The following is a 25349-nucleotide window of genomic DNA, read 5'->3' on the forward strand; positions in this document are numbered from 1 at the left end:
CTTTAATTTCTTCCTTTCAAAGATACTCATTCAGACCTTCATGTCTTATTTATTTGGCTTCTCTTCTTTTTTTTTCTTTCCCCCCCCTCTGCTAATCCAGATGCTGGCTATGTCCTGTTGCATGAACAACACAGCTTTTGTCTGGGGGGAAACAGAAGAGGTTTGTATTCGTCAGTCCTTTGACTGATGGTTCTTGAAGCACTGCTGATGCTGGGGAGCTGCAGTGGCATCAGCAGAGTGGTTTCTGAAGACATGCAAGCAGTGCATTTGCTACAGGACTGAAGCTAGGTGCAAAGATCTACGTAAACCTTTTAGTGTAGACAAGGCAGACTGCAAGTGAGAAATGATGAGGGCACTGTAGGAAAGGGTACAAGTGATAGCACCTAATGAAGAGCTTTGCTGAAAGGAGGCTCCACCACCTACACCCTTGGAGAAGGCATTTCACAGAGACTTCTCCCAAGCATTTTCTTTGGTCTTCCTCAGTCTTCACTGCTTCCTGTGCCTCACCACAATAGCTGCAAACAGGTACATGTGTATAAAATGCAGGATGGAAATGTGGGGTGGAAACTTCTGCAGAATCAAGGCAGAAAGAGCTAGATGGAACAAAGCACCTGCTGGATCTTTCTTCTGTGCTTCAGGTTCCAACCAGGCACTTCAAGACCCACACAAAACCAGCTTCAGACAGAACATTTCCATTCTGTTAGTGTCTCGCTATCTGCCTTCCACAGAACAATTGCTCATAAAATGATTAATATTTAAACACTGGTTTACATTTACTGCAGGCAAGTTTGTGCTTCCGAGGGGTGTAGAGTTTTAACAGTGCAGTGCTGGGAAGCTAAAAAACAAAGAAAAAAAAGAAACAAACACCAAACTATAAAGTTTTGAGCACAGTTTTGTTGTTCTTGAAATCTCTTCTCCCTTTCTAGCCTAGTGACAGCATTCATCCAACTGCTATTTTTAATGGGAGCTCCTGCTAAGCCTGGTGTGTATTTTTAGAAGCTCAGTTTGTATTTCAAAATACAAACTTGGGGAAGATGCAGGGCTTGTAGGTTTCAGAAGAACTGTTAGATGCCTGCATTGCCATTTGCTGTTTATTTGGATGCACACCCACTTAAGCACTGTTCCTTTAATGGGTTTTCCCTCTCAAATCTCTTTCAGCAGGCTGTTTTCCATGCAAATCTCGAGCTTTTTCCTTTGAGCTCTTTGTGCTTCTCCAGATGCTTCTATCAGATATGACACAAGGGGGGCCATTGTGTTAAGTCTTGACACTTTTCCTTTTGCAGGTGTGCTGGCTTTGGCTGGGATGGAGTTAATTTTCTCCACAGGGGCTGTGGTTTGGGTTTGTGTTGAAAACAGTGTTGATAGTACAGATCTAAGCACAGTTACCAGGAGCTGAAAAGGGGCTGTTGAAACCAGTCAAAACCAGCACAGCAGGCCAGTGTTCTGATTCAGGTTAAGGAGCTGGCTTTTTCTTTTTTTATGACACACAGCGTTTTCTACCTTCAGTTGTTATAAACTGAGTTTTATGGCCCCTTTGGGGCAGGTGCAGGGCATCAGGTAAATTGCTTCCTTTTTCCAGGCTCTCTGTGCAAGATTAATCTTTTTTTTTTTTTTTTTCTGTAAGATTTTAAATTCCATTTCATTTCTGTTGAACTTACTGGCAAGAATTAGGATCTTGACAAGTCCTTCCCATATGGTTAAACAGCTGAGTCAAAAGATGATGATCTGTTAATTATACCTGGTCTATTGGGAGGTGTCCCTGCCCCTGGCAGGGAATTTGGAGCTAGATGGACTTTAAGATCCTTTCCAACTCAAGCCAGTCTATGAAATCCCTTTCTGTTGCACTATGTAGAAGGACCTGGGAGTCCTGGTGGACAAGAAGTTCTCCATGGGTCAACAATGTGCCCTTGTGGCCAAGAAGGCCAATGGGATCCTGGGGTGCATTAGGGTGTTCAGCAAATCCTGGGAGGTTCTCCTCCCCCTCTGCTCTGCCCTGGTGAGACCTCATTTGGAATATTGCATCCAGTTTTGGGCTCCCCAGTTCAAAGAGGGACAGGGATCTGCTGGAGAGAGTCCAACAGAGAGCTACCAGGATGCTAAAGGGACTGGAGCACTGCCTGGTGAGGAGAGGCTGAGAGCCCTGGGGCTGGTTAGTCTGGAGAAGAGAAAACTGAGAGGGGATTTAATAAATGTCTATAAATATCTGAGGGATTGGGGGTCAAGAGGGAGGGGACAGGCTCTGCTCACTTGCACCCTGGGATAAGACAAGGGGCATTGGACAGAAACTCCAGCACAGGAGGTTCCACCTCAACATGAGGAGGAACTTCTTCACTGTGAGGGTCCCAGAGCACTGGAACAGGCTGCCCAGAGAGGTTGTGGAGTCTCCTTCTCTGGAGACTTTCAAGCCCCATCTGGATGCATTCCTGTGTGACCTGTGTTGGATTCTATGGTCCTGATCTGGCAGGGGGTTTGGACTCAATGATCTTTGCCCTAACATCCTGTGATCCTATGATCATCTTGTGCTGACCTTCCTTAGCCCTGCAAAACTCAACTTGGATTCATGTGTGAGGGCAAACATCAGAGTTTGACTCCCCAAAGTGTAGGCTGAAACCATGGTGAGGCACTACAGCAGAGCTGTTGTGTTACAGGGGTGACTGCAAGCATCCTTCATCTGGTGCCCAGGCTTACACAGTCCAGAAGCAGAGGCACTGGGCTGCCCATCTTGAGGGGCTGGCAGAACTGGGGTGCAACCTGGCCACCAGCAGCTGCTGTAGGTTTTCAGCTGGGATGGTTGATGGCCAGTCACAGAATCATGGAATTAACCAGGTTGGAAGAGACCTCCAAGATCCTCCAGTCCAACCTATCACCCAATGCCATCTAATCAACCAGACCATGGCACTAAGTGCCTCACCCAGGCTTTTCTTTAACACCTCCAGGGATCCTGACCCCACCACCTCTCTGGGCAGCCCATTCCAAAGGCCAATCTCTCTTTCTGTGTAGAACTTATTTCTAAGATCAAGCCTAAACTTGCTCCTGCACAGCTTGAGACTGTGTCCTCTTGTTCTGGTGCTGCTTGCCTGGGAGAAGAGCCCAACCCCCACCTGGCTACAACCTCCCTTCAGGTAGTTGTAGACAGCAATAAGGTCTCCTCTGAGTCTCCTCTTCTCCAGGATGGTGTGGTGGTATGACACCTGGGTGTCTAGTTTGGGATGTCACCTCCCTCTATGATGGCAATGGATGATGTTTGGTGATGTGGAGGTGAAATACTCTCTGTAGCCAGTTTTAGAAACACCTTTGCTTGGAACCTATCCAGAGGTAAAAAGGTTGAAATCATGAGCAGAAATCCAAGCACTGACAGGAATAGCTTGTAAGAGCTCCAGCTCCTGCGTGGTGTGCTGTTTACACAGCCTCTGCTGAAGAACAAAACCATGACATGAGAACTAGCTCCATCTCTTGTTCTTCCAGGTTGGTGGCTCAGGGGAGGATGCTCAAGAAGATGAAGGCACACTGAAAACTTCAGAAAAGTGAGCCATGTGTCCTTCCTAAAGCTGGAAAGCAGCCCTCTGCTAGGGTCATGAACCTAAGACAAGTCTTTGTGTCTCTACTGCTGTTTGGAGTAGCTGGTCTACTCCTCTTCATATACCTGCACACTTGGATTGAAGAACAGCACACAGGTACAGAAGGTTTTCTCTTCCTTTTCTCATGTAATCAATTCCAGTAGTTAAAAGCTGCTTGTGGAAGTCCAAACACACAGTGGACAGCTGGTGGGAGTCCCCTGTCTCAGCAGCAGAAAGGCCTTGAAAACAGCCTTGTGTTAATTGCTACACTTCATAGGAGCACTAAGAACATTCCTTGAGTCACATGAAAAGATGCCCCCAGCTACCTAATCTCGTTGGATCAGCTCCATTTGCAAGGGTGGCAAAAACACATTGTGCAACCCAGTTTAGAAATAGTTCTGCACTCTGCTTTTTCTGAGGGGTTTGTGCACTTCGGTTTGTGGCAAAGCAGTCTGGAGACAATTACTGCTGTGACCTGTAGAGAAAAGTGGGCTTCTAAGTGACAATGCTCCTCTGGAATCCTCCCACCTGGTGGGGTTTTTTTTGACTGAGACAGAGTTAGATATAGGTCTTGGAAGCTTGTTTTGTTGTGTTTTGTTGTGTTTTGTTTTGTTGTGTTTTGTTTTGTGTTTTGTTGTGTTTTGTTTTGTGTTTTGTTTTGTTGTGTTTTGTTTTGTGTTTTGTTTTGTTGTGTTTTGTTTTGTTGTGTTTTGTTTTGTTTTGTGTTTTGTTTTGTTTTGTGTTTTGTTTTGTTTTGTGTTTTGTTTCGTTTTGTTTTGTTTTGTGTTTTGTTTTGTTTTGTTTTAATGTAGGTCGAGCATCAGAGCTGTATTGCAGCTTGGGGTGAATCTGGGTTGACATTGGCCCAGGATTACACTGCTGAGATGGATTTCTGTTGTTCCCCACCCACCATACTTCAGTTTGCACCACAGGCTGATCCAGAGTCGTCTTTGGATTAAACTATAAAACAGGCTGCTCACCTCAGCCTCTAGTGATGCTCTGTTCACAGGATCAGACCAGGGCTAATCTGAAGTAACCTCCCCTCTGAGATGTGTTCAGTGTGGCTGTCAGTAAGGTCCTTACCCTGCTGTTAGTAGCAGATTCACTTCTGTTGTGCCATATCCCTGATCAGGTTGCCCAGGGAGGTGGTAGAAGCCTCATCCCTGGAGGTTTTTGCAGCCAGGTTGGATGTGGTTGTGAGCAACCTGCTGTAGTGTGAGGTGTCCCTGCCCATGGCAGGGGGGCTGGAAATGGATGATTCCTTTGAGGTCCCTTCTAATCCTGACAATTCTGTGATTCTGTGATTTTTAGATGTATACTTGTGGGGGTTTGGGTGGTGTTGGTTGGTTGGTTGGGGTTTAAGTATGTTGGTTTGGGGTTTGTGTGTTGGTTTGGGGTTTTTGTGTGCTGGTTTGGGGATTTTGTGTGTTGGTTTGGGGTTTTTGTGTGTTGGTTTGGATTTTTTGTGTGCTGGTTTGGGTTTTTGTGTGCTGGTTTGGGGGTTTGTGTGCTGCCTTGGTGTTTTCTTGTGCTGGTTTGATGTTTTTGTGTGCTGGTTTGGGGTTTTGTGTGTAAGTTTGGGGTTTTGTGTGTAGATTTGGGGTTTTGTGTGCTAGTTTGGTGTTTTTGTGTGCTGGTTTGGTGGTTTTGTGTGTTGATTTGGGTTTTTGTGTGTTGATTTGGGGATTTTGTGTGTAGGTTTGGATTTTTGTCTGTAGGTTTGGACTTTTGTCTGTAGGTTTGGGTTTTTTTGTATGTTGATTTGGGGTTTTTGTGTGTTGGTTTGGGGGTTTGTATGTAGGTTTGGGAGTTTTGTGTGTTTCTTTGGGGGTTTTGTGTGTTGGTTTGGGGTTTTTTATTTGGTTGGTTGGCTTGGGGTTTTCTTGGTGGTTGTTGTGTTTTGTTGTTTGTTTTGGGTTTTTTTTGTGTGTTTTTTAGTTTTGTTTGGTGTGGTTTTTTTTTCTTTGGGTTTAAGGCTTTTTTCCCCCCCATTAAGGATACAGAATAATTCCAACTGTTTAAGAAATCCTGACTTTTATGTCCTCTTGTCTGTATTGCTCAGCTTCCAGTTCCTCCATAAAAGTCTTACTTTATAGCATGCTGATACCATTGTGAAGAAATACACACATAAACCCACATTAGTATTCCTGGTTTTATTGATCTGTGCTTTTATTCCACATGAGCAGTGGTGAGGGGGGAACCTGCTTCATTATAGAGTCATAGAATTGTCAGGGTTGGAAGGGACCTCAAGGCTCAGCCAGTCCCAACCCCCCTGCCATGGGCAGGGACACCTCACACTACAGCAGGTTGCTCACAGCCACCTCCAGCCTGGCTGCAAAAACCTCCAGGGATGAGGCTTCCACCACCTCCCTGGGCAACCTGTGCCAGTGTCTCACCACCCTCATGGGGAAGAACTTCTTCCTAACATCCAATCTGAATCTTCCCATTTCTAGTTTTATAGGATCATCCCTGCAGTTGCTTGCTAATAAGCTTGATGGTTTCTTCAGCTAACGAGCACAGCATTCATTTTGGCTTGTAAATAGTTCTGGGCTGGTCCAAGGTGTTGTGTTGAGGTCCAAGGTGTGGTATTGAGGTCCAAGGTGTGGTATTGAGGTCCAAGGTCCAAGCTTGTATTAACAAAACTTAAAAGAGGTAGTGCAGGCTTCCTTCAGAAAGGTTTCCTTGTTAACAGAAAGGTGCTGGCAGAAGGAAGCTGCTTGGGGGAGTCTTCCTTGGAAATCTCTACTGTTGTCAGGAATGTTAAGAGCTTTCAAGGTAATTCAGGAATGTAGATGATGACTGTAGATTATTAATTTATTTGCTTGCTGACATTCCTCACATTCTTTGCATCTTTCCTTGTGCTGCAATTAACTTTGCTTTCCTTGCACTGCTCCTTCTTGCTATTTCTCAGTGAGGTTTTCCTCTTCTTCCTTTTCTCATGAAAAAACCCCAGGAGCAAACACAACACCAGGGCAAATTAGAACATACCATCTTCTAGTGGGCAACCAGATGCTTTCTTTGGGGTTTCCTTTGATGTATTGCCATAACCTTCTTCAGGAGAGAAGCTTCTCCTTGCACACATAAGCCATTTCCATGTGAAAACATTTCTGTAATAAAATAGAAACTATCAGAGAATAGCAGAATGCTTAGTGAGGTTCAAGTGTGACTCCAGTGCTGGGTGCCTTTTAATCTCCCTGGACTGCTGTTGTGACAGCACTTCAGCAAGATCCAAAACAAAGAAGAAAATTTGGCTTTCTCTACAGCTGTGAGGTCATGCACGTTGGAATGAGCTTGGAGGAAATAATTCTTTGATGTCTGCTCTTGCTGCTGCTTCCAACTCAAGACATAAAAAAGCTATTCTTTTTTATTTCCAGCACCTGTATTTCCTCTAACCCTTCTGCTGCTCAGCTTTCTAATCTTCTCCTCTGCATGCTGCTGGAGAGTCAACACCAAATACAACCATATTTGCAAGTTCACAACAAACCTCAGTTTAGTCAATGGGCACTGTGCCCTCTCTGGTTGTCTTCTGCTGTGTTTTTCGTGTTGTCATGTGTTGTGCACTGTGGCTTCTCTGGAGTTTGAGCTGTGTCTGGAGAATCCCAAAGTGCCTAGTATCTTTGCAAGGATTTTATGTGCTCCTCTAATCACACCACTAGTTGCACAGCTACTTTTAATCTGCAAGTGGCTGAGCTTGTGGTTTGAGGTCCCAGGGAGAAATGGAAAGTGCGCCTCGTGCTTCCCAACTGCCATGCCATGAGCCTGGAGAGAGAAGTGTTGTAGGCAGAGCTATTTCTGTCTTCCACAGTGCCCTGCTCAAGACCTACAACATGCATCTGTGCCTGTGGTTGCTGAAGGATGGGAAGTTGGCTGTGTTTGAGTTGAGGAAAGCATCTGTTTTGCACCAGTGAGGTGCTGCTGCTTGCCACTGCATCCCTCTGGACTTGGAGCCTTTACACACCACAATCACTTGGTTTTATTAATGCTCATACTTTTTGCTCAGCTCTCCTGGCTAATGACTGCCAACCAGATGCAGGTTTTTGTGGGGAACTGGAAAAGTGTATGGTAAAATTCTGTGCCTTATTAGTGCTTGCCTGCAGTACCAATGTCAGACTATTTACTTTCATACCATTCCCATTGCCACCTTTTGTCTTTCCCACTGTTCATAACTTATCACACTACATCTAATGCCACTTTTTCTTTCATGCTTTGCCTTATTTCCCTCTCTCTCTTTATTATTTTTTTTTAATTCCTCTTATTTCTATTTGCTCTTCACTTCTCAGACACACACAAAATCACACTGCAGGGTAGGGGTTGACAGGGAGATTATCTAGTCCAACCCCCCTCCTAGAGCAGGATCACCTAGAGCCAAGCACACAGGAACATGTACAAACAGGTTCTAAGTGCTTCTAAAGAAAGAGAGTTCACCACCTCCCTGGGAAACCTGATCCAGTGCTCTGCCACCTTCAAAGCTGAGACTTTGTTTGTGGTTATTTGGCACCTTCTGTGTTCCAGTTTGTGTCTGCTGCCTCTTGTCCTGTCACTGGACACCACTGGCTCCATCCTCCTGACACTCAGCCTTCAGATATTGATCAGCATTAATAAGATACTCCCTCAAGTCTTCTCCAGGCTAAATAGCCTCAGCTCTCAGCCTTTCCTCCTAAGGTAGATGTTCCAGTCCCCTCAGCATCTTTGTGGCTTAGAGATACCTGAGATCTCAGCTGTTGATTCCCCTCATTTGTCTTATTTCCTCTAGATCTGATCTTCTCCAAGCTTTTTCTTTTTCTTTTTCTTTTTCTTTTTCTTTTTCTTTTTCTTTTTCTTTTTCTTTTTCTTTTTCTTTTTCTTTTTCTTTTTGTTTTTCTTTTTCTTTTTCTTTTTCTTTTTTCTTTTTCTTTTCTTTTCTTTTTCTTTTTCTTTTTCTTTTTCTTTTTCTTTTTCTTTTTCTTTTTCTTTTTCTTTTTCTTTTTCTTTTTCTTTTTCTTTTTCTTTTTCTTTTTCTTTTTCTTTTTCTTTTTCTTACTTACTTTTGCAAACTTCCTTCATCACTCAGATGTAACCAGCACAGGAACAGCTTCCCTCATCTTTCATCCTGTCTGGATGCTTCAGGTGCACCCACAGGCTCAGCAGCTGGATGCATCTCTCAGCACAGCCATGTCTTCTGCTCCCTCCCATTGTGCTTGGGCTCTTCAGATGGCTTCTCATCACATTCATCATCCTTATACCTTAAAACAAGAGGAAATCTTCATTTAAAGATGGCTAAGAAACAGCTGCTGACTGCCTGGTGGTCCTCACGGATGGGTTTACAGCAGCAGCAGCAGGCTGAGACAAGAGGCAAGTTCCTTGGGTTGGCTCTGTGCATGGAGTGTGTAAAGACAGGATGATAAATTCATTTCTCTGCAACAGAGCCCTTCTGCTGGGTGTCTTCAGTCACCTCAGTGGAGTCATGGACAACAAACTTGTCTTGAGAACAGTCCCACATGAGTGCCAACACACACAGCCTTCATCTGGCTGAAAACTTCCTTGACAGCAACACTGATAATGTTTTATATATATATATATATATATATGGAGCACTCCATATATATATATGGAGCACTTCAAGATCCCCACATATAAATATATTCACTTGCATAGAAACTCACACACATCAATGAAGCTTGATAGGAATTCAATAGGAATTCAATGAATTAAGTCCTACAGCTTCACCTGACAGGGAAGTCCAATGGGACTTGCATTCTTCAGTGAAAGCTCTGATCCAAAAGGAATTACTCTTTATGACATGCTTAGGAACTTCCAACACTGGTAAGCTTACAGAGGGGAAGCAGACTGCTGGGTCTTTCAAAGTTGTTTTGAGTTCTACACCATGAATCAGATGGATTAGGGAGGGGTGTGGTGCAAAGGACACTTGCATTAAATCCTGGACACTTGCATTTAAATCCTGGACCCTTGCATTTTAATCCTGGACACTTGCATTTAAATCCTGGACCCTTACATTTAAATCCTGGACCCTTGCATTTAAATCCTGGACCCTTGCATTTTAATCCTGGACACTTACATTTAAATCCTGGATCCTTGCATTTAAATCCTGGACCCTTGCATTTTAATCCTGGACACTTACATTTAAATCCTGGACCCTTGCATTTAAATCCTGGACACTTACATTTAAATCCTGGACCCTTGCATTTAAATCCTGGACCCTTGCATTTAAATCCTGGACCCTTGCATTTTAATCCTGGACACTTACATTTAAATCCTGGACACTTGCATTTAAATCCTGGACCCTTGCATTTTAATCCTGGACACTTACATTTAAATCCTGGACCCTTGCATTTAAATCCTGGACCCTTGCATTTTAATCCTGGACACTTACATTTAAATCCTGGACACTTACATTTAAATCCTGGACCCTTGCATTTTAATCCTGGACACTTACATTTAAATCCTGGACACTTGCATTTAAATCCTGGACACTTACATTTAAATCCTGGACACTTACATTTAAATCCTGGACACTTGCATTTAAATCCTGGACACTTACATTTAAATCCTGGACACTTAAATCCTGGACCTTGCATTTAATCTGGACATTACATTTAAATCCTGGACACTTGCATTTAAATCCTGGACACTTACGTTTAAATCCTGGACACTTACATTTAAATCCTGGACACTTGCATTTAAATCCTGGACACTTACATTTAAATCCTGGACACTTACATTTAAATCCTGGACCCTTGCATTTTAATCCTGGACACTTACATTTAAATCCTGGACACTTACATTTAAATCCTGGACCTTCATTTAATCCTGGACACTTACATTTAAATCCTGGACACTTGCATTTTAATCCTGGACACATTAACTGGACATGCATTAAATCCTGGACACTTACGTTTAAATCCTGGACACTTACATTTAAATCCTGGACACTTGCATTTAAATCCTGGACACTTACATTTAAATCCTGGACACTTACATTTAAATCCTGGACACTTGTATTTAAATCATGGACACTTAAATTTGAATCCTGGACACTTGCATTTAAATACTGCTAGGGAGACCTTAGATCAGCATTTCAGTATCTGAAGGGAGCTACAAGGAAGCTGGGGAGGGACTATACAGAAGGGCTCATAGTGATAGGATGAGGGGCAGTGGTTTGAAACTAGAACAGGGTAGACTTAGGCATCCTGGCCTGGATCAGGAATAGCGTGGCCAGCAGGACAAGGGAGGTTATTCTTCCCCTGTGCTCAGCACTGGTCAGGCCACACCTTGAGTGCTGTGTCCAGTTCTGGGCTCCTCAGTTCAAGAGAGATGTTGAGGGACTGGAAGATGTCCAGAGAAGGGCACCAAGGCTGGGGAGGGGTCTGGAGCACAGCCCTGTGAGGAGAGGCTGAGGGAGCTGGGGGTGTTCAGCCTGGAGAAGAGGAGGCTCAGGGCAGACCTCATTGCTGTCTACAACTACCTGAAGGGAGGTTGTAGCCAGGTGGGGGTTGGTCTCTTCTCCCAGGCAAGCAGCAGCAGAACAAGAGGACACAGTCTCAAGCTGTGCCAGGGGAGGTCTAGGCTGGATGTTAGGAGGAAGTTCTTCACAGAGAGAGATTTGCCATTGGGATGTGCTGCCCAGGGAGGTGGTGGAGTTGCCATCACTGGAGATGTTCAAGAGGAGCCTGGATGAGGCACTTAGTGCCATGGTCTGGTTGATTGGGTAGGGCTGGGTGCTAGGTTGGACTGGAGGATCTTGGAGGTCTCTTCCACCCTGGTTGATTCTATGATTCTATGACTGGACATTAGGAAGAATTTCTTTACAGTGAGGGTGGTGGAACACTGGAGCAGGTTGCCCAAGGAGGTGGTGGAAGCTCCATCCCTGGAGGCATTCAAAGTCAAACTTGATGGGGCCCTGAGCACCCTGATTCCAGTTGAGGATGTCCTTGCTGACTGCAGGGGGCTTGGGGAAGATGACCTTCAAGGGGGTCCCTTCCAACCTGATTCTGTGGTGTGGCTTAAAGGACACCTCAGGATGAATTGCAGTGGCAACTCTTTCCATAGTTTTCCCAGACAGTCTCCATTAAGTGCATTAACCTAATGAATTTGTAGACACCACTTTTGTAAATAAAGGAGAAAAGGACACTGCTCAGCAGTGGTTATTAACCATGAATAATTTAGTTCTTTCAGTAACCAGGAAATATTTCTGCTGTCAAAATCTTGGGTAGTTTATAGAATCATAGAATCATTTATGGGAGTTTTGCTAACTTTCCTGGTAGGACAAACAAATCTTCCTGGCTTACAATGCCCAGCTCCTGCTGAGGCTGCTCTAAGGATGCTGTGTGTGGTCAGGTTTTACACTTCCAGTCAGAATAAGCTTTCTTCCCTGTGCAAAGTGGGTTTGTTTCGTTGGTTTGCTTGAAAATCTACCTCATCATTGGATTGAAGCACAGAAGAAATTCAATAGGATCAGTAAATGCTGCTTGGTGAGAAGTGATAGAGTTGTTGAAGTCTCAGAAATACTCCAAGATTTTATTAGGTGGATTTCACCATATAACAGAAAATTGATTTCTCACCACCCCCTCCTTCTCCCCCCCCTTTTTTTTTTTCCCTCTTTTGAGTGGATGTAAGCTACAGGGAGCAAACAATTGGCTTTGCATGAAGAATTCTATTAGGGACAGGTAGAGCCTGATGCTTTGGCAAACTATAAAGAACTAAACCCAAGTTAAATATAAGAAATGATGGTTTTCAGAGATAGTGAGTGTACAGTCTCATCCTATCATCAGCAGTCACAAAAACCAGAAGCTTTGAGAAAAAGGAGTTAAAAGTTCAAGATGAGGAGGAACTTCTCTCACTGTGAGGGTCCCAGAGCACTGGGACAGGCTGCCCAGAGAGGTTGTGGAGTCTCCTTCTCTGGAGACATTCAAGCCCCATCTGGATGTGTTCCTGTGTGACCTGTGCTGGATTCTCTGGTCCTGCTCTGACAGGGGGGGTTGGACTTGATGATCTCCAGAGGTCCCTTCCAACTCTTAATATCCTGTGATTTCGTGTGGTAACAGCTAACATTTAAAGCTGCATTTATCTGCAGAGAAAGTAGGTTTGGACTGGATTTTGGGAAGTTCTTCAGTAGGAAGGTGGAGAGACACTGGAACAGGTTGCCCAGGGATGCTGTGGATACCTCCCCTCCCTCAGGGTGTTCAAAGCCAGGATGAATGAAGCCATGAGCAGTCAAGTCTAGCTGAGAGGGATTCCTGCCCATGGCACCCATGGGAGAGAGTCTGGAACAGATGATTTTTAAGGTCCCTTCCAACCTAAGCCAGTCTATGGCAGAGGTGGGATATGTGGTGTCTGGTGTTGAGGCAGTGGTCATGAGGAGTTCAGCTCGCATCCACAAAACCTGCTGTGAGCCAAGCAGGTGTGGGGGCAGCACTGAACTCCAAGAAAGTCATTGGCTTTGGAAAATGTGACTTTCTTGAGAAACAGAGATAGCAAAGCAGGATTTGTCTCCTGGCAAAGAATTTCATTGCCCTGGAATGTAATGGAAGATGGCCTAATAGCCACAAAATTTGACATGCACCTTGGGGGACAGCTTCTGCCTGTCATGGACACTGGGTAACATCCAGAAAAGTAACTGAAGATCAGCAGCCTAAGGTTAAGAATAATCAGAATCAGTATGAAATTTCACTGTGAGCCAAGGCCAGGTGAAGGAAGAGGAGGTGTTAATTGATTTTATGTTTAATGTGATTGGAATGGAGCAGGTCATTTCAAGACCAATTATAATCTAGCACCAGAAGAACTTGCCCAGCTGGACAGATGTGTGTAAGGGCATGGATGGAGGAGGGAGATGTCAAAGGTTTGCAATCCTTTCTGCTACAGATACATCATCTAAGCTTGACACTTGGAAACAGCTCAGGTCAACCTGGGGGTTATTTAAAGTCATGCAGTTGTGCTCTGTGTGTGTCTTTGCCTCTTGGTAAATGATTTGGGAGAGAACAGAGGGTTTGGGAATTTTTGCTTTTGGTTCTGCTCAGCTAGAGAAGTGTGGTGTGTGACTTCTGTTAGCTGCAGCTGGAAGCACTCAGTTGTATTATATAGAAATGGGAAAATATCAGTGCTTGATGCTTCACCATTCATCCACAAAATAACTCTGTTAAAGAGAGAAGATGTGACTAATAGGAGATGATAAGTGCGGTAAACACTGGGTACAAAGGGCATTTGCTCTCTGAGTTTTGATCATACTTGGTACTCCTGCTTAAACTTAAAAGGAGCAGACAAACCCTGGGAAGAGAAGGAAACACAGCTGGTCCTGAATCATAGTATCACTAAGGTTGGAAAAGACCTCTAAGATCATCAAGTCCAACCATCAACCACCATGGCCATTGAAACATGGCCCAAAGTGCTATGGCTGGTTAGTCTGGAGAAGAGAAGGCTGAGAGGGGATTTAATCAATGTTTATCAATATCTGAGTGCTGGGGCTCAGGAGGGAAGGGAAAGGCTCTGCTCACTTGCACCCTGGGATAGGACAAGGGGCAATGGATGGAAACTCCAGCACAGGAGGTTCCAGCTCAACATGAGGAGGAACTTCTTCACTGTGAGGGTCTCAGAGCACTGGAACAGGCTGCCCAGAGAGGTTGTGGAGTCTCCTTCTCTGGAGACTTTCAAAACCCATCTGGATGTGTTCCTGTGTGACCTGTGCTGGATTCTATGGTCCTGCTCTGGCAGGGGGGGTTGGACTCGATGATCTCAGGAGGTCCCTTCCAAGCCCTGACATCCTGGGAGCCTGAATGTGATCCTGCCTGCTGTGGCCTCTGTTGGCAATATTTCAGTGGGAATGAAAACAGAGCAGGCTGCCCACTGTGCAAACTTCATGGAAGGGTTAGCTGCACCACTGGAGGGGGTTCAGACGTCAAGACCATGCTCATGAAGGACACAAATGATGGAGTGACAAAAAGCTGTGGTTGATGGGGACTGGGAGTAGAAGGGCCACTGGTTTGTCCTTTGTAGAAGGTTTTGGAGATAGCAGTGGAGTGAGAAAAATCACAAAATCATCATTCATCAAAGGCTAGGGGTCATGGAAGCTTTTGTTTTCTTCCACCAAAGATTTGCTTTATTCCACCAAATATCTTTGAGCCCTGTTGCTTGTCAAACTGATTCCTCCTGACTTTGGCCTCACAGCAGTCAAAGGAGAGGTTTCAGTTGGCAAAAGCTTAACGAAGCTGGATCAATAGGATTTCACTTTTTGCTCTGCTAATCTACGCAATATTATTTCTTTCTTCCTGGGAAAATATTTAGTTTTGTCAGAGGAATCTGGGTTGTAATGTTGTTATTGTATTCAAAATGACATGATGGAGGCTGCAAGAGTTGGGGCTGTTCAGCCTGGAGAAAAGAAGCCTACAGGGAGACCCTGCAGAGACCTTCCAGGACCTGAAAGGGGTCTACAGGAAAGCTGGGGAGAGACTTTTTACAAGGACTTGTTGTGATGGGATAAAAAGGAATAGATTGAAGCTTGAGGAGGGCAGATCTAGACTGGACTTGAGGAAGAAATTCTTTCCAGTGAGGATGGTGAGGCACTGGAACAGGTTGCCCAGGGAGGTTGTGGATGACTCCTCCCTGGAAGCGTTCAAGGCCAGGTTGGATGAGACCTTGAGCATCTTGAGCTGTCAGCATCTTCTCATTTGTGGTGGGAGCTATTTAAATCATTCTTTTAACTGGTTTGGTTTTGGTTGGTTTTGGTTTTCCCAGTTAGTTGTTCTGATTGGAAAATCAAAAAGGCTTGTGGACATTTCAGAGGAATTTTAGATAGGTGAAGGGTTTAAAACCAGGCTGGTGAGAGAATCCTGTCTTGAGGATGGAAATGGACAGCTGGATGTGGTTTTGAGCAAGCTGGTCTAGTGGAAGGTGTCCCTGTACATGGCAGAGGGGTTAGAACTAGATAATCTTTAGGGTCCCTTCCTCCTCAAACCATTCTGTGACTCCATGAACAGTAAAGGATTACAGTACTCTTTCCAAGTGAAGCATGGCAAGATAAATGCAGAAAACACTTTAGATGCTTTAATTACTTTTTTTTTTTTTGCCTTTGTTTCTGGCTCTTTATTGCTCTCATTAAAGATGCATTAATGCACAGCATGCCTTGTCCACTCCTGAGAACTAATGGGCTCCAATCTGTTAACACAGGTCCTGACATCTGTAAGCTGCAGCCCCTTGCCTGAAACATGTCCTGTACATCATTCAGGAAGTGTTGCTGCTTGAAGATGATTCTGTCACTTGGTTGAGGAATTGTGGAACACATTCCAGAAAGATCTGCAGCTTTGCTCCTGATGCAGGGCCAAGGAATCAAGACTCTTCATGAGCTCTGCCTTGATTTATAAGCTATTTAGAAACACTTAAGCTGAGTAGCTCCAAGGAACAGTGATTAATAAAGGCAGCAGAAATTTATTTTCCATGGAACCTGAGGTTTCAGTAGGAATCTAAGATGCTCAAGGTGTTTAACCTTCTCTGCCTATTAACAGCCCTCTAAGAGGTCATCAAAGATGCAAAAATTGTCACACCAGAGAAGAAATAATGCTGTGATGGGAGTGGAAGCAACCTGGCAGGCAGGTTGGTGGAGGGTCTGGAATTTACTTGGCTGTGGTTTTCCCTTCTTTTTTATTTATTTTTTTCCTCTTTTGCTGTTGGAGTTTCTGAATTATTAATGCAATAATAAAGTCCATTTGATATGAATAGACTCCTAATCACTAAAGAAATTACTTGTAGGAGCAAAATCATTAGAGGGAGAGTTGGCTGACTGGCCCCTGATTAAATGATATCCACTGAAGCAACAGAATGTAAACCAAACGTGCTTGTACAAGAATTATTTGAGGATTTTTCTTCCTCCTGTGCATGATCTTAGGCTATTGCAGATTTGGAACTGATGGCAGAGAGAAGGAGATGACAAACATCTCTCAAAAACCCTCAAAAACTGGTTTTGCCCCTGACTTTCACATTGGTTTCATTGGACTGGGGAGGGGACAACACAGACACTTCCCCAAGCAACCCCAAGCAGCACTACAGGCTTGAGGCAGTGTGGCCAGAAAGCTGCTGGCAGAAAGGGACCTGGGAGTGCTAATGGACAAGCAGCTGAAGAGGAGCCAGCAGTGTGCCCAGGTGGCCAAGAAAGCCAAAGGCATCCTGGCTGGGATTAGAAATGCTGTGTCCAGCAGGAGCAGGGAGGGGATTGTCCCCTGGGACTCAGCTCTGGGGAGGTCACACCTGGAGTGTTGTGTCCAGATTTGGGCACCTCAATGCAAGAGAGATGTGGAGGTGCTGGAGCCAGGGCAGAGGAGGGCAAGGAAGCTGGGAAGGGCCTGGAGAATAAATCTGATGGAGAGAGACTGAAGGAGCTGGGGATGGTTAGTGTGAAACAGAGGAGGCTGGGGGAGACCTCATTGCTGCCTACAACTACCTGAAAGGACATTGTGGAGAGTTTGGTGCTGGTCTCTTCTCACAGGTAATTAGTGATAGAACAAGAGGGAATGGCCTCAAGCTACAACTGGGTAGGTTCAGACTGGTCAGTAGGAAACATTTTTTCCCAGCAAGAGTGGTCAGGAATTGGAATGTGCTGGGCAGGGAGGTGGTGGAGTTCCCAACCCTGGAGGTGTTTAAAGGTGGTTTGGATGTGGTGCCTGGGGCTATGGTTTAGGGGTGACCCTTGTAGAGTAGGGTTAATGGTTGGACTTGGTGATCCTGAGGGGCTTTCCAACCTGAATGTTTCTGTGACTCTGTGATATGTGAAATATAAGAAATAATATAGGCATGATTGTTGTACTTCTTGGACATTTTGGTTTTTAGATTTGCTTTATCCTTTTACAGATGGCAAAATTAATTTCCTCCTCCTCCTTTTCAGTCACAATTTTTCACTTCAGTGTCTCTGTTTTGAAGATGAAGAGGATGATGAGACTGGGCTTATGTAGGCTGAGGCAGTTGCAGTGAGGTATAAATATTTTATGATTTATTTAACCTTTGAGCAGAACTAATCTGCAGATAGCTGAGGTGTGCTACCTCTTAAGTTATGATTGATCATGCAATATAACAAAACTCTGCTGGCATCAAGTGTGGGATTGATGGATGTATAAATATAACCCAGATAAAGCTGCCGGATGTTGTGACTGACAACAAGGTATTGTAGGCAAGTAGAGTCAGCCTTGTCTCTCTAGATACCAAAGGGTGCTTATTGTCATGTGTAAGTAGAATCATTTTGGTTGGAAAAAGTCTCTGAGGTCATCAAGTGCAACCATCAACCCAACACCATGGCCATTAAACCATGCCCCAGAGTGCCAGTGTTGAACACTTTCAGGCATGGGGACTCCACCACCTCCCTGGGCAGCCTGTTCCCACCCCTGGCCACTCCTGAAGCAAAGACATTTTTCCTAATCTCCAACCTAAACCTCTTGAGGTGCAACTTGAGGCCATTTCCTCTTGTTCTAGCCCTAGTTATTTGGGAGAAGGATAAAACACAGCTGAAGGAGAGGTGGGAGTCTGTTTAAGGCAGGACTAGACTGTGGTGACCAGTGCCACACTACAAAGAAATAATTGACTTTCTTAAATATTAGAGGTGAATTTTAGTCTTTTAAATGGTCTGATCCAGGTGGACTGGTATCCACTCAAGGCAGTCATGCTCACAGATTCACAGGTTGCACCAGATTGGAAGGCACCCTCAAAGGTCATCTTGTCCAACCCCGCTGCACTCAGCAGGGACACCTCCAACTAGATCAGGCTGCCCAGGGCAGCATCAAGTCTGATCTTAAATGTCTCCAGGGATGAGGCCTCAAGCACAGCCCTGGGCAGCCTGTCCCAGTATGTGATCTCTTTATTTTGCACATTTTTTTTGCTATCCTTTCAGCATTCATTTGTGCCTGAAGACCAGGTTTTTCCTCTGGGAGGAAAGGAAATTTCCTCTGGGAGAAAGAGGACTGCAAGGATATCTAAGTGCAGAGCTAGCAGCACAGCATCTTGCTGGCTTTGTTAGAAATACACAGATTAGAAAGAAACTCTTTGGAGTGAGGGTGGTGAGACTCTGGAGCAGGTTGCCCAGGGAGGTTGTGGATGTCCCCTCCCTGGAGGTGTTCCAGGCCAGGTCTGACAGGGCTTTGAGCAAGCTGGACTGGTGGAAGCTGTCTCTGCCTAGGACAAGAGGCAATGGATAGAAACTTCAGCACAGGAGGTTCCACCTCAACATGAGGAGGAACTTCTTCACTGTGAGGGTCCCAGAGCCCTGGAGCAGGCTGCCCAGAGAGGTTGTGGAGTCTCCTTCTCTGGAGACTTTCAAGCCCCATCTGGATGTGTTCCTGTGTGACCTGTGCTGCATTCTAAAGCCCTGCTCATGGCAGGGGGGTTGGATGATCTTTAAGGTCCTTTCCAACCCAAACCATTCTATGATACCTAAGAGTCTGTTCTTGTTTTCTTTTTAAATTTTCTTTGTTGTTTTCCTCTGGTGTGAGAGTGCTCTTGTGCCACAAGTCCTGCTGGCTTGGAGGTGATGCTCAGGTGGCCCTAGTGCTAAAGACAGCCACATGTTATTCAGAAATAAATAGCAACAAAACTGAGCAAATAATCCTGTTTGCAGTTCATGTGGTGGCAAGTACTCTGTCATCAAAAAATGTTCACTTGAAACTGCATCTACCTAGGTGTGCTTTCCAGTGACTAATAAAACCAAATATTTGTTGGGCAGGGGGGAGAAGGAAGCCTAATCTGATGTCTAAACATCCAGTGGAAAGGAACAGTGAGTTTGTGGAGGCAGTGGCTTGTGGTGGTGCTGTGAGCTGGGGGATGAGGAATGGTGGGAGGGAGACTTTCCACCTTCTGTGCCAAAAAGAGTGGAATTTACTGATCAGAAAAACTAAGAGATGACTGATGGGTGATGGGCTCAGCAGAACATCCTTTTCATGTTCTTCATCACACAGTCTCACAGTATATCAGAGGTTGGAAGGGACCTCCAGAGATCATCAGGTCCAACCCCCCTGCCAGAGCAGGATACTTCTCTGTGCTTTGCTCTAGCAAAGCTGTAGGTCAGGATGACTCTTTGTATCTTTCTACTTGCCACAGAGTTGGTACTAGCTTGGACAGTGTTGGCCTCCAAATGATTTCTTTGAACAAGAAGGGTGATACCAATTTGCCTGTACTTGTGACACCTCTGGGATGGACTTCCCACAAGTGTAAATAAAATGTCTTTTAAGAAGACAAATTTCGATAAGAGCAGGTGTTATGGATTGGATTGGATTGGATTGGATTGGATTGGATTGGATTGGATTGGACTGAATTGGATTGGATTGGATTGGATTGGATTGGATCCTTCATCCCCTCCACTCAGAAGACTGAGAGGGGATTTAATCAATGTTTCTAAATATCTGAGGGCTGGGGGTCAGGAGGGAGGGGACAGGCTCTGCTCACTTGAACCCTGGGATAGGACAAGGGGCAGTGGATGGAAACTCCAGCACAGGAGGTTCCAGCCCAACATGAGGAGGAACTTCTTCACTGTGAGGGTCCCAGAGCACTTGAACAGGCTGCCCAGAGAGGTTGTGGAGTCTCCTTCTCTGGAGACTTTCAAACCCCATCTGGATGTGTTCCTGTGTGACCTGTGCTGCATTCTAAAGCCCTGCTCTGGCAGGGGGTTGGACTTGAAGATCTCAGGAGGTCCCTTCCAACCCCTAACATCCTGTGATCTGTGATGCTGTGACTGAAATGAAGATTACTTTTTGATTAGATGGCTAATTTTTTTTTCTATGCTTTTGGCCAAACACACATCTTTTAGTGCCCAAGATTGAAAGGAAGAGTAATAAGTGAGGATTTATGTGACTTTAGGTTCTTTTTATATCAAACATCAAGTGTTCTGGGTGCCACACTGGATTAATGTTGCTTGTACAGTGATTGGAAGTGAAGCTGACGTTCTGAGCTAGGCAAAACATTGGCTGGGTGTGGATAGCAAATAGAACAGTAGGGTAGCTGAGGTTCTTTTTTTGTTTGTTTTGTTTTTTTTTTTTATCACCATCTAGAATGAAATTTTAGTGTATCAATCAGCTGCAACACCTTTGGGAACAGAATAATGATTAAAGAGTGTTTGTGAGGCTGTTGCCATCGCCCTTTCAACTGCTTGGAGGAGCTGACCTGCTGCCATGTGGTGTCAGAAGAGCTGTCAGTCACTGGTGGCTGTAGGTGTGCCAGTTCACTTCTTCAGCTTAGGGAAACTGAGCATCTGACAGCAGCTGAGGGTGTGAAAGTGCTGCACAGGGAGAAAAAAAAAAAACCTTCAGCACAGGAAAAATCAGGTTTTTTCTCTCAGCTGACTGATAATGAGAAAGGTGACAGCAAAGCCTGATGGTCACTGTTGGGTGAAAATGTTCAGATGTGAGGGATGTGGTTTAGTGGTGTCCTTGCAGTGATGGGTTGAAGGTTGGATTAGATGATCATAGAATTGTCAGGGTTGGAAGGGACCTCAAGGCTCAGCCAGTCCCAACCCCCCTGCCATGGGCAGGGACACCTCACACTACAGCAGGTTGCTCACAGCCACATCCAGCCTGGCTGCAACAACCTCCAGGGATGAGGCTTCCACCACCTCCCTGGGCAACCTGTGCCAGGCTCTCACCACCCTCATGGAGAAGAATTTCTTCCTAACATCCAATCTGAATCTCCCCACTTCTAGTTTTATTCCATCCCCCCCAGTCCTATCACTACCCAACATCCTGAATGATCTTAAAGGTTTCCTCCAAGCAAAGATATTCTGTGATGCATGAATGGGAAAGAGTAATTTACTAATTGGAAGCAATTTAGCTAACCACCAATAACCACAAAGAGAGGAAAAAAAGTCCACAAGCCTAGGAGGGTCTAAGAGAAATTATCCTTAGATAGATGCAAGTAGCAACATCAACTTTCATAAGAGTTTTCACTTATTTTCCTGACAAGAGTTTACACTTGAAAAAAAAAAAATTTGGAAAATGAAATTATAAAGGCTCCTAGAATTTGGTAAGGATATGGGTTTTTTTGTGTCTGAGGAGAACAGTGATCAAATAAATTCAGGTTAAGGTTATTTGAAACTCTTTCAGAATGGTTTTTACTGGAAATTTATCAGAGGAGAAACTAATTTATCAAATTATCAAAGTAGAAATTAATTTATCAAAGTAGAAACTGATTTATCAAAGTAGAAACTGATTTATCAAAGTAGAAACTAAATATAAATTTAAGAAAAGAAAAGCAATAGAGGCCTTTTCTTGTTTATTTCAAAGGAAAAAAAAAGAATGTAATAAAAATGAAAATCCAATTATTTAACCTCTGAGTTTGCTTTCTCTGGAGTTGTTTGATTCAAAGCAAAAAGTGATGCACAGCTGAAATTCAGTGTCCTGGTAAAAATGGAAAAGAAATTAGAATGTCAAACTTGCCTTCAGAAGAGTAATTGAGGTTTTTACTGGCTGTAACAAAGGCCCTTTAAACCTGTGCTGATCTATTGGAGAAGCTGTGTTTGAATTGAGGAGTGAGAGGCAAATTGATGATATATCACTGCAATTCATTTGACAAATGCACTTTATTTAGCACAGTCTCGCAGTCTCACAGGATATCAGAAGTTGGAAGGAACCTCAAGAGATCATTAGGTCCAACCCCCCTGCCAGAGCAGCATCACTTAGGGTAGTCTGCACAGGAATGCATCCAGGTGGGTTTGGAAAGGCTCCAGAGAAGGAGACTCCACAACCCCCCTGGGCAGCCTGTTCCAGAGCTCTGTCACCCTCACTGTAAAGAAGTTTCTCCTCATGTTGAGCTGAAATCTTCTCTGTTCAAGTTTGAACCCATTGTTCCTTGTCCTATCACTGTGCACCACCCAAAAGAGCCTGGCCCCCTCCACTTGACCCCCACCCCTCAGCTATTGATAGACATTGATCAGATCCCTCTCAGCCTTCTCTTCTCCAGACTAAACAGCCCCAGGGCTCTCAGTCTCTCTTCCCAGGGGAGATGCTCAAGTCCCCTAAGCATCCTTGTGGCTCTCTGTTGGATTCTCTCCAGCAGGTCTCTGCCTCTCTTGAACTGAGGAGCCCAAAACTGGACACAGGATTGCAGCTGTGGTCTCAGCAGGGCAGAGCAGAGGGGTAGCAGAACTTCCCTAGCCCTGCTGGACACCTTTCTTGATCCATCCCAGGATCCCATTGGCTCTCTAGGCCACCAGAGCACATTGCTGTTCCATGCAGAACTTGCTGCCCACCAGCACTCCAAGGTCTTTCTGTGTGGAGCTGCTTTCCAGCAGGGCAGCCTCTAACCTGTCCTGGTGCCTGCTGTTATTCCTCCCCAGGTACAGGACCCTGCACTTGTCCTTATTGACCTCCATGAGGTTTGCCTGCAGCCAGCTCTCAGCCTGTCCAGCTCACCTTGGATGGCAGCACAGCCTGAGGGGTGTCAGCAGACCCCCCGAGTTTGAGATCATCAGGAACTTGCTGAGGGTACTCTCAATGCCCTCAGACAGGTCATTGATAAAGATATTGAACAAAACTAATTAGCTACAGGACTTGATAGACTCCCAGCAAATATTGAGTGGTCTGTCCTCTAAGGAAAGATTTCCAATGGGAAGACCCTGCCACAGCAATCGATTTAAGCTTTGATTGGAGATGAAGGGACCTCAGAATTTTTGTCTATGCAGCTTGCTTGAAGCCAAAGCTGGAAGGTCTGAGGGAAAAATCAGTTTTGTTCTGTCCTCATTGAACTTGTGGGATTCTTTGTTTTCCTTTTAATTCTTTTAAGATACGTTTTAATTCTTTTAAGAGACATGTTCCAGGAAAAGAGAGAGAGCTTAGATATCTGCTGAAGATGTTCAAACACTGCAGTTAGAGAGAGAGTCTAGATATCTGCTGAGGATGTTCAAACACTGCAGTTAAAAAGAGAGAGATTCTAGATATCTGCTGAAGATGTTCAAACACTGCAGTTAGAGAGAGAGTCTAGATATCTGCTGAGGATGTTCAAACACTGCAGTTAAAAAGAGAGAGAGTCTAGATATCTGCTGAAGATGTTCAAACACTGCAGTTAAAAAGAGAGAGTCTAGATATCTGCTGAGGATGTTCAAACACTTCAGTTAAAAAGAGAGAGAGTCTAGATATCTGCTGAAGATGTTCAAACACTGCAGTTAAAAAGAGAGAGTCTAGATATCTGCTGAAGATGTTCAAACACTGCAGTTAAAAAGAGAGAGTCTAGATATCTGCTGAGGATGTTCAAACACTTCAATTAAAAAGAGAGAGAGTCTAGACACTACCTAAGCAACTATTTTTGAGGCTGACTTCCAACCTCTCTAACAGCCTGGGTGCTGTACTGAAGAGTAAATGAATATAAACCAGGATTTGAGAAGATACAGAGCGTGCTGCCTCCTGTATGTGTGATGCAAATGGATGGGAGAGTGTGACATAAGCACTTGCTTTCCACTGATACAGTGACAAGCCCAGACAGGGCTGCAGGTTTATGAATGCTTCATCTTTTTTTGCCTGACAGGAGAAATGCCACTATAGATTTGAGTCCTCTCTTGCTTCAATTGCAGAATGTCAGTCAGGAGCTGCAGTGCTTTATGGAGATGAGGGAAATGTCAGCTCACTTCAGTGTTATGCTCTTCATGCTTTAAGCAAGGGAGACCACTTTCATAGCTCACTTTTTGGCTGAAAAGTTTGAGGTGGTTTGGATTGGGGCAGTAAAGGTGTTGGAACACCTTCCCCACATGGTACTGAGCAGGAGCCAGTGTGTGCCCAGGTGGTCAAGAAGGCCAACAGCATCCTGGCCTGGATCAGCAACCTGCTCTAGGTGGAAATGCATTAGCAGGGGGGAGGTTGGGCTAGATGATCTCCAGAGGTCCTTTCCAACTCCTACCCTTCTGTGATTCTCTGAGTTCCTGGTTTGAAGCTTCAAAATAACAATGGAAGGTTTGTTTGGTTTTGTTTTGTTTTTTATTGGGTTTCTATTTCTTTGGGTTTGGTTTGCTTGTTTGGTTGGGTTTTGTTTCTTTGTTTTGGTTTGTTTCAGTGGGGGCTTGTGGTTGTTTTGGGGGTTTGTTGTTTTGGGGGTTTGTTGTTTTGGGGGTTTGTTGTCATTTGGGGGGTTGTTGCTGTTGTTTGAGTCCTTTTACTGGTTGTAATCACAAATCCAGTTTAATTCTCTGTTTCTGAACATCCTCTGTTCAGAAGTCCCTGTCTTTGCAGGGACTTGAGGCAGAAAGTCCTAGAAAGTCCTGCTTTCCTCTGCCTAAAATGAGCCTTGTGAACACCCCTTAGAGGTACTACAGTTTGTCTTCTCTCTGCAAGAAACCTTTTAAAGGGGGTGTGCAGAGGAAACCTAGCCAAGAATAGAAAGGGGTTTCATGTTGCTAGGTTATATAAAACTGCAAAGGTTTGCCAGGTTCTCCCATGGTTATTCATCTTGGTTAACTCTTTGCGTGCTGTATAGCTCAAGGTAGTATTTTTAAGATCTTTCTGAGAGATCAGTTCAATCAACAAAGTGTGGGTGATCCTCTGGGTGTTGGGTTTAGGCTGCACATTAGAAGAAACTTCTTCCCTGAAAGGGTTCTCAAAGTCTGGACCAGGCTGCCCAAGGAGGTGTTTGAATCTCTATCCCTGGAGCTGTTTGAGAGGCAGAGATGTGGTGCTGAGAGATGTGGTTTGGCACCAGCCTTGGTAGAGCTGGAGAATGGTTGGGCTCAATGCTCTTAAAGGCTTTTTTCCAACTGAAATGATTCTGTGATTCTATGATTCTTCTTTATGCATTACAGATATCCTTTCTAGGAGGAGAAAAAGAATGAAAAATAGATCTGCAGCATGAAATGCT

The 25349-nt window shown here is 44.6% G+C and overlaps 1 protein-coding gene across 1 annotated transcript in view; it reads left to right on the plus strand.

Annotated features, from left to right (window-relative positions):
• Positions 1-3562: 3562 nt before the first annotated feature.
• The window catches only part of CHST9 (carbohydrate sulfotransferase 9), an 86669-nt gene continuing 64882 nt past the window's right edge, over positions 3563-25349 (plus strand). Inside the window, exon 1 of the mRNA XM_054394755.1 lies at positions 3563-3674. Within this exon, the coding sequence (XP_054250730.1) occupies positions 3575-3674 (100 nt within the window). The 5' untranslated portion in view covers positions 3563-3574. The remainder of the gene's footprint in view (positions 3675-25349) is intronic.

This window comes from Indicator indicator, chromosome 31 (assembly GCF_027791375.1).
Source record: "Indicator indicator isolate 239-I01 chromosome 31, UM_Iind_1.1, whole genome shotgun sequence".
Taxonomy (NCBI): domain Eukaryota; kingdom Metazoa; phylum Chordata; class Aves; order Piciformes; family Indicatoridae; genus Indicator; species Indicator indicator.